Below are 9,739 nucleotides of genomic sequence, written 5' to 3'. Positions count from 1 at the left end.
AGGTTGCATAGATAATAATCTTACCTTTAGATTTTATAAGACGGTCAATTCACTCTAATTTTTAAATTAACAGAGCTACACGTGTTCTGCTGAGCGTACAATTTGCTATGTCACGTACTTGTAAGACGAAGACAACACATGCGGGTATCACATCCTCTTAATGAGATTCATATAAAAACATTAGAAAAATGTTATCCCAATGATGTTTTGTCAATAAAAACAGCTCAATAAACTATGGGTGAATGAAGAATTGAAGACAATTTAGCTCTTTTCAAATAAAATTTTTTGTTTTTAAGTTCAGCTCTAAAATCTCTCGAAAAAAAGGGAAAACCTATATTCGATTCGGTTGCCATTATTAAAACAGTTTTAAAAAAACTGTCAAATGCAGCGTCAGTTCCTCAAGGTAAATTAATATACAAAAAGTTGTAAAAATTCTGGGCATAAAGTATTTTTTAAAATACTGGACTGCAGAACTTCATTAGATGGACTTCCTGAAGTTATAGAATTTGAGGACATAGTCAACTTAAAGTATACACTTATCAACTCTGTAGATGTGGATCGGTAATTTTCAATGTATAAGAACATATTGACGGATCATCAAAGGTCTTTAAAATTTCAAAATAATTAACACGTTGACCTCCACACGTATATTTCTAGTCTGGTGTGTATAGCCGCGTATCTGCTGATAACACGTGGGACAATAAAAGTAAATGAAAAAAAGCGGGAAACAGAAATCAACTGCAAAGAATTGGTTTATTGGCTTTTTGTATGGCCGTGATAAATAATATAGCGGTGCCTCGATAGCCGAATTATTTTTAATCGAATTTTTAATATGCACTAGTGACGATCACGGGTCGGCGGCGGCCTGACGGGCCCCAATACCAACGCCGACCTGTGATCGGCAGCGGCGGTGAACGTGTTAAGCGTAATAATTGTCATTCAATGTAATCCTAATATAGTATCCTAATACTTAAAGTACTAGTTGTATATTTTTTAATAAAGTAAAAAGAGGGTATAATATTTTTGAATTATTATTAGCCCTTTATTTCACATATACTTTTTGAAAAAATAGGTATATTCAATATATTCTATGGCATATATTGCATATTTTTAAATGCATAAATAATGAAATTTTGGTCATTAACATCTGAGCTCTACTGATAATCATTTATTTTTATCTCCTTACAGTTTAACTGAAATTAAAGAAATTCCTGGACAGACATCCCAGAGGTTACCTTCAAATAAAGAAAAATCTTCACCTAATGTATGTATATATTATAGATATGTTTATATCTAAGTATTAAATACAATTTTATTCATAAAGGGTAATTTTATTATGTGTTCCAAGTAATTCAATAATTATTTAATCCTCATCATTTATAATATTTAATAAAAGGTTATGGAAAATGGTATTCTTGATTCTTCGCAACGTATGGAAACAATTATATTTGAAAATACCACGTACAAATCAAAACCGTGTGGAGAATCTAAAAATAAATATAATTCCAATATCAAGCAACGGAATGAAAAAGGTAATAAAAGATTATATTTATATAAATAAAACAACATTTTTGATGAAATTAATTTTTTTTAGATACTAGTAATTTTAATGATGATACTCAAGAAACTTGCTTTAGAGCATTCAAATCTGATAGTAAAGACTCTAAATTAAATGATGCCGTACAGATGTCCATGAACTTTCAAGTAAGTTATAATGATTAATAATTGTTAGTGTTTTAAATAAATTGTTTTTTATACTGATTAATTACTAGTTAAGTATTGATTTAATACTTTTGTTTGATTGTCTTGTATTGATGTATCTTTTTATATTAGAATGATGAAAGTTCTGAGTTGAATCTTGGATTTGGTGATTTTGACTCTGATTTTACTCAGAGTGGCGGTGGTCATTTATCTGTAGAAAACAAAGATGTTATGGCAATGACAGCAGCCCATACCAGATCAATGCATACTGGACCATCATCATTAGCAGCGAGTGACTTAAAAACTATGATAGCTGGCACTAAAAAGGTATTTGTAAAATAATATGATGCTTGATTCATATGGTGATTATTTTATTAACGAACATTATATTTTTTTTTCTGAAACACATTTCTAATATTTTATAATATCTGTTTCCTGATTCAACTGTTAGGTAACTTGTACATTACTTTTTTTTAGTTGAGGACATTTAGACAAACTGTTACTAAATAACCAATACATTTTCTTTTTCTTTTTGACACTATAGTTGTCACCCAGAGTAGGCTTACTTCCTTAATTTTTTTTCAATTATAATAAATTACTTAGTTGTGATTATAAATATAATATAACCTATATTTTATTTCATAATCTGAAGTAGAGTAGTTTTATCTTAAAACAAATATCTAAACAATTTTCACAATATTTTTTTATAGAATATACTTCTGGTTATAAAACAATTAAGTATAGATTTCCATTTAAATAAAAAAAATTAAAACCATTAGGATATTATATATTAGAAAGAATTTTAAAATTTAAAATTTTATAAATCTAATTAGTGTTAACGAAATTAAAACAATTCACAGTATAAATTAAACCTAACAATGCACACAAATTAACTTTAATAATCATATTAATTTTGGTAATAAATCTATCTATTTGTTGATGAAATTTTTGTTACATTTCTTAAGATTGGTCTATATTTAGTTTACTTCTTTTGTTCCTACTTAACATAATATTTATTTTTTAATCTTTTTTGGTAAAGGTTTGGGATGATAAACCAGAATCTAATCCACAAGTCCAACAAAACATTGCTGATAGTACTTTTAATACAGTTTATAGCACTGCAAGTAGTGGACAACATGATAAATCTGAAATTTCTGTTATTGATGAACAAAGGGTTCACAATCAGCAAGTGTACAGGTATGTACTTTGGTACGTGACACTTTTTGTTGTAATTAACACGTAGATTTACAATTTTTTCATAGCTGCTTTTTAACACTTGTTAAATGGTATAACCCCATAAATAAATGTTATACTGTTACGACGAATCGTGTAACTATAATTATATATACATTTTTTAAATTTTAGCCCTGCGCCTCAGTTACAAAATGTTGCTGGCTCTTACATTCCAGTGTCCATGGCTGCAGCTGGTCAACTCAAACAAGATCCAAATGCTGCTACCACAAACGTATGCAAGGTAAATACTTGGCTGTCAATGAGGTAATATGTCATTTATAACAATTTTATATTTCTCAAGGTTAAACCTCAACCGCAGGGTACATTATCGCCCCCATTGAGTCAACAGCAGCAGCAGCAGCAACAACAGCAACAGCAGCAACAACAGCAACAACAACAACAACAACAACAACAACAACAACAGCAGCAGCAACAGCAACAGCAACAGTCATCTACTAGTACACATGTATTCAGCTCTACAACACCTCAACCACATACATCAACTACACCACTTGCCAATGCTATACCAACACAAGCAACGCACATGAATTTACAAGTAATTATAAAATAAGTATTAAATTACAAAACTATGTTTGTATATTATTATATTAATAAGGCACAACACCCGCATGCAAGGTCTTGTAAACGCATAGGAAATTATATGTTCTGAATAATCTTACTCTGTTATGATTAATATTAGAGCAGCAAATTAACCTATTAAAAAAATAGATATTAGTGAACCTCTTAGGTATTTGTTTAGATTTTAATTTCAAAGCAAGTTATGAGTGTTTTAAAATTAAAATATAAAACAAACTTACGAGGTTCACCAGATAATATTATAATTATAAATTTAATAATAGGTCAATTCGCTCTGATATTAATCATAAATTAGTTAAATGGATTATTCAGAATATATAATTTGCCATGTTCTACCTTTGTACGACCCAGAGGCAGCACATGTGGATGTAGTTCTCTCTTAATATTCATTTTAAGATAAGTATATTTTTATATTCATGATGAAATTTTAATATTCTAGATAATGATGGAAAATAGTGATGGATTACCTGATATGTATGGTCCTCATATTGCTAAACAACAGCAGACACATTTAATATTAAATACCAATAATAAAACTGGAGTAGAAATGATGACTAAACAGTTTGTGTCTGCTGGTACTGGACAATCTCCTTCATCAGCTATTTTGTTTAATTCAGCTCAGCAACATTACTCAACAACAACAATGCCACCACCATCCCCTTCTGCTCCACAAGTTTATTCATTATTAGAACCTTCTCAAACCGTAAGTCGATTAAAAATAATAACAACTTTTAATAAAATAATCTCAATATAATATTTTTTATTAGGTTATTAGCGGTGCAGCACGGTCTCAATATAATCAATTTGCATATGGTCTTCAATCTAATGGTTTGAATCAAAATATGAATCAATATAATCCATCAATGTTTATTCATGCTGGTTCACCGGCTGGTCAAGGTGGTTCAGAAGTATTACAATCTTCTATATCTCCATTCAGAATGGGACCGGTACGTAAAAATTAAAAACAATTTCTGGGTATAATCAATTTAATTTGTTAAAAATATCTAAATGTTTAGGCTTATAATAATGGTCAACAATTAAATACAAATATAAACCCAGTATTAATACCAAGCAGTACTAATTCTTCTTCCTCGCAAGTAAAACAGTCTTCACAGCAAATTGGAACAATTGGAAATAAAAATACGTATAATGCTACAACACCTCAACCTTCACCTGTAAAATAATTAAAAACTTTATTTTTGCTTTCCGTTTTCCTTATATTATTTTTTTTTTAGTTTTTGGTGCCATTTGATCCTATATTCAACCAACCATTCAATTCCATGAATAATACAAGAGCAACACCATTACAAACTTCCTCGTCGCTATACTCTACAAATTCAGCAAGTAAGTTACATTTTATTGCCAATATGATAGTTAGGGCTAGGATTTTGTAGCATTCGCGTTTTCTTTCATAGTATTACAGGACATAGCTAATCAAAAACAAAATTCGATTCATCACAGAGTTCAAATATGCAATTTTGATTTTACTTTTTTTGCATTTTCTTATGATATTCATAAATAAATGCTTTTTTGGTACTTTTTTGTCAGTTTATTAGCTTTTTAATTAGTTTTTGTTAATTATACGCATACCTATTTAACAATTTTAGAACATTTACGTTTATTTTTATCTGAATTATTATATTTTATTAATTAATTTTAATTGTATTATTACCTAAATATATTTATTTCGTGATTTCGTAGTGAAATATTATCGCCTTATCGGAAAATATTTCTGAAAATAGATTTTTAGATTTTGTCAAAGTGATTACCGAGTGGGGATTAGTGGTTACATAATACGTTGACATTTATCGACATTTAATAAAACAATTTTTAATTTATTTTTCTTAATATTTATAAATTGTGCTTAGTTGTTCTAAGAATTACTTGGTGTGAACATATAAAAATGTGTTAAATAAATTATTTTTTGATATTAAAAATATTTTTCAGCTAAACTTAAAAATGTTCAAGTCTTTTTTAGTTGCATTTTCTTGGTTAAATGCTTTTTTTTGTAGCATTATTGGCAATTTTATAATTCCTTTATTGTAGGTTTTTAGTGCTTTATTTTCCTAGCCCTAATGATAGTATTTATTATTAAACTTTTATTTTATTAACTAGCAGGACCTACAAATCCTAGTTATATTCCATCTGCATTTCAACCACAAGTGGTTCCTGGCGCATCTGGTGGAAACACCTTTGGAATTCCAGCCGCATTTGGTTCTCAAAACGCACCACCCCCAAACATGCAAAGTTATACGTCACAGGTAATTTTTGATTTATCATTAGCCCATATTTGTTACATATTTTGGTACAGGAGTTTATATATTATATAAACATATATATTAACTTTTTTGTGACAATTCAAATATATAGTAGTGCAATATCTATTGTATTTTGTACTAAAGTCAGAAAAATGACACATATACAATTATACATTAATGCTTGGCTTCTTCAACGATATCAATATCGCAAACTTTTTTTAGAAATTTTGAGATCGATATAAATTTAAAATTTTTAATTATGATTATAATTATTAAAATTAATGTTTTTATATTTTAGAAAGAATAAAGTTGAAAGTTTTTTTTGTTATGGAGCAGCTCCTGTTAATATTTATTATTTAAATATAATATATTAATTTTTAATATAGTAATATAAAATATTAAATAATACTTAATGCTAAGCAAGGTGTATTGATATCAATACACCTTGATGCTAAGTGATAACAGATAACATAATTTGCACTGATTAGTGATTAGAAATATCGATATATCAATAAAAAAATTTTTTTTCGATATCGCGATACGATCAATTTGATATCGATATTCAAAATTATATCGTAAATATAATATACAAAATTCTGCTGAACACAGAATTACTAAGTTTTATATATTATGTTGGACGGAGACAAACACGTGTAGGTTTGGCATCCTCTTCATTAAAAATTGTTGTTGTGAACTTCAATCTTTAATTAGGATTTAAATTAGTAACATTTATACTTTTATTTAACTAGTATCGACAAGTCCCATACATAAAGGGAAATTTGGCTGGTGGAAATGGTACAAACGACCTTCAAAAGTCTGGAATCTCAAATCAACAAGATTTAGGAAATCCCATGTATTCTTCTAACTTATTCAGACAACAGCAGCAGCAATACTTTGATAGTAAGTCTTGTTTATTATAATGAAAGATAAGTTGCTAATATTTGTTAAATAATTTTCAGCTAATAAGACATTGATGAATTCAAATCAACAAACTCATCAGGCTATGCAAGGAAAATATAGTAATTATCAAGTTTCCGCTACTCAAAATAATCAGTTGGTAAGTGTTTTTTTTAATTCTCATTGAATAATATTTATCTGGTGTCTGTGGTCTCAACTAAGGCTCTCGTGTGTCTTAAGTACTGGATATTATAGGGCAAAAAGAAACATGATATGATATCTTTCAGAATTCAACACATTTTTTTTATTCTTAGTTGGGTGTAGTGATAAAATAATTATTATATTAGTATACATCTGTTTCTTATTTTAGCCCTTGATGCAGCAACCCAGGATGAACATGAACAACAGCAATAATGGATCAATGGCTGGTAAAATCGCACCTCCGTATCCAACTCCTATCCAAAGGCCGGTATCAACTTTCCAATATTTACAGCGTATTCCACCTCCGCCCCAAAACATGCGAATGCAACCGAACTGTGCACCAATACAACACTTAATGAACAAAAGCCAAACCTCTAATAACTATTATGTGTCTAATGCAGGTATGAAGACGAAACATTTATTTTAAAATAATTTGCCATTTGCTTATTTTTATATTTATATGACATATTGTGTTATTTTCTAGGTTTGATTGTTGAACCTCCCTTGCCTATTCCCAATAAAATTGATAATGCTAATGCAAATGTTGATTCAAAAGCCGAAGAAAAAATAGACAGTAGTTCAAAACCACAAAGCACAGAATGTATAGATGACAAACCTCTGGCGACTAATGAATAATGTTAAATTTTTTAATGTAATACTTTATAAATATGCGTGTAGAGACAAAGTGTCATATAAGTTTCATGAACTTGTTTATGTTATGCAAGACGCTAATTTATAATAGTCGTGTTCTTTAGGTATCAATTTATATTACACTATATATATTACAAAAAAAAAAAAAAAAAATCAATAATAATAAAGTATCGTATAATAATATTTATGTCAGAAATCTATCCCAAACAGTGATTTGAAAGTTCTTGTACGCTTTTTATTTGTATTAAGCATGTTTTTTCTGTGTCAATTTTTTTATCATTATTATTAAAATATATGGTTATTTATAATAATTAACAACTAAATAATAATTTTAAAAAAATATTGTACTATTTATAATATTATGTAGGTGTTCAATTATATATTTGGGTTGATCATTTTCTTTTTATAATAGTACAAAATATAAACATGTATGTAATCGAAATGTTAATAGTATCGATTTATAAGAAAACATTTTAATCTGTCGGTTTCAGATACATTATTATAATAATCATCCAGTGAATGGACGAGAACAAAATGAATAATTTTTTTTTTTATTGTAATCGAAAATTATAGAGTACTTGTGTTCGAAAATAATGCCGATATAAATGTATGCTTGTTATTATTAGAATGTTAACAATTTAATATTACATTTTTTATTTATTCAATTTATTCAATTTAAATATTAGATTTTTTTATAATTTTCATTTATAACTATTACTTTTAAGTCTTTGTTTACTTTATACATTTCCCCCCCCCCCTCATCCACCCTTAAATGATAGATCTTTGATGATAGATATTTTCAATTTTGTAAGAAAAAAAAATTTGTGCAGTTAACTCAGAAAGAACATACTAATCCTATAAAATATGTAATTTATGAAATGTTTTTCTTTTTTTTTCAAATGAAGTGTAAGTCCAAATTTTTAAAATTGTTTCGTAATAGAAATTAAAAAAAAAAGTATATATAAATACAAAAAAAAAAAGGAAGAAATAAAAAAATCTATTCCCAACATTTTTGGCTTTATTTCTTTGTTTGTAAATTGTTATACTATTTTTAATTAATGTCAGTCGTTGGCTTTTGTATATTAAATTGTATGCAGACAACAGAACTTACAACATATTTGTTACATGAAATAACAGACAAGATATCCTCCTTATTTGAGAATCGTCAACCAATTATATTTAAATTCGCCAAACAAAACTAAATGTTTGAATGTATTTTATATTCGCTAACGAAAACGGATAATTGGATACAGTAAATATGTTGATAGCAGACATGTCAAATTTTTCCTACAGATGAATAATTACAATATAAACTAACCTAATGAATTTTACACTTCTTAGATTTGTAATGAACAACATCTTTCAGCGGTAAACATAACATTATAGTGTGATTGTGATAATAAAAGTATACCCGCTTCCCCCCCTTGGGTATGCCCCTGAACTATAATACATTTATTAAGTCGATCTTGTAGTATTTCCATTTATTTGTCTGATACTGAAAATTAATTGGAAAAAGAAACTGCAAATCATTATAGCACAGATAAATTAATGAAATAACACTATTTAAAGCAGTTTAACAGAACAAAATGTTTGCCAATATAGCTAAGATAATAGCTATATATATATACAATTATCGATTATGCCTTAAATGTGTACATTTGTCTAAAAATAGGAAAGACTGTAAAAGAATTAGTTTCATATTAATATTTGTATACAAATACTTTATTACATGCTAACTCAATACTTTTAAACATTTTAGGCAATTGAAATTAATCACTTTTTAATTGCTAATACAACAAATTCCATTAAAATTAAAATTTAAACTGGTGTCAATTATGGAGATATGGCTCGATTGATTCATCTTACATGATGTGAAAAATTAGAATATGGTATTTGGAATTTATTGCAATAAAGCCATATAATAATAATAATAATAATTCTATATTACCAATTTTACAATTTACAATTTATTACAAGGTACTTAAAAAATAAATAATTTAAATGATCGTTGGTTCTCTTTTCAAAAGCAAAGTTTGTGAGAAAAGAGAGAGCTGTGATACAAGGTCGTTACCTAATAACTAAGAAAAGAAAAGTAACAAAATAAAATAATAAGAACAATATAAATAAGATAATATAACAATTCAAAGTATTAAATCAAAATTATGCTTAATGGTTAAATCTTTATAGGTATAACTGTCTAA

At 27.6% G+C, this 9,739-nt stretch overlaps 1 protein-coding gene across 7 annotated transcripts in view; it reads left to right on the top strand.

Moving 5' to 3' along the window:
* The window catches only part of LOC100161608 (interaptin), a 22,322-nt gene extending 14,142 nt beyond the window's left edge, over positions 1-8,180 (top strand). For 3 of the 7 annotated variants that reach the window (XM_029488807.1, XM_008183736.3, XM_008183751.2), the window contains exons 23-38: positions 1,189-1,264; positions 1,397-1,532; positions 1,595-1,704; positions 1,834-2,028; positions 2,741-2,910; positions 3,067-3,175; positions 3,236-3,490; positions 3,971-4,234; positions 4,299-4,478; positions 4,548-4,706; positions 4,767-4,875; positions 5,647-5,792; positions 6,539-6,689; positions 6,749-6,846; positions 7,057-7,288; positions 7,372-8,180. In XM_029488807.1, coding sequence (XP_029344667.1) covers positions 1,189-1,264; positions 1,397-1,532; positions 1,595-1,704; positions 1,834-2,028; positions 2,741-2,910; positions 3,067-3,175; positions 3,236-3,490; positions 3,971-4,234; positions 4,299-4,478; positions 4,548-4,706; positions 4,767-4,875; positions 5,647-5,792; positions 6,539-6,689; positions 6,749-6,846; positions 7,057-7,288; positions 7,372-7,523 — 2,542 coding nt within the window. In that variant the 3' untranslated portion in view covers positions 7,524-8,180. The remainder of the gene's footprint in view (positions 1-1,188; positions 1,265-1,396; positions 1,533-1,594; positions 1,705-1,833; positions 2,029-2,740; positions 2,911-3,066; positions 3,176-3,235; positions 3,491-3,970; positions 4,235-4,298; positions 4,479-4,547; positions 4,707-4,766; positions 4,876-5,646; positions 5,793-6,538; positions 6,690-6,748; positions 6,847-7,056; positions 7,289-7,371) is intronic. The other 4 variants (XM_029488808.1, XM_008183743.2, XM_008183746.2 and 1 more) reach the window with 4 other exon arrangements.
* The last annotated feature ends 1,559 nt before the right edge of the window (positions 8,181-9,739 follow it).

This window comes from Acyrthosiphon pisum, chromosome A1 (assembly GCF_005508785.2).
Source record: "Acyrthosiphon pisum isolate AL4f chromosome A1, pea_aphid_22Mar2018_4r6ur, whole genome shotgun sequence".
In the NCBI taxonomy this organism is placed as follows: domain Eukaryota; kingdom Metazoa; phylum Arthropoda; class Insecta; order Hemiptera; family Aphididae; genus Acyrthosiphon; species Acyrthosiphon pisum.
The sequence above is the reverse complement of the archived record's forward strand: the minus strand, read 5'-3'. Positions and strand labels throughout refer to the sequence as shown.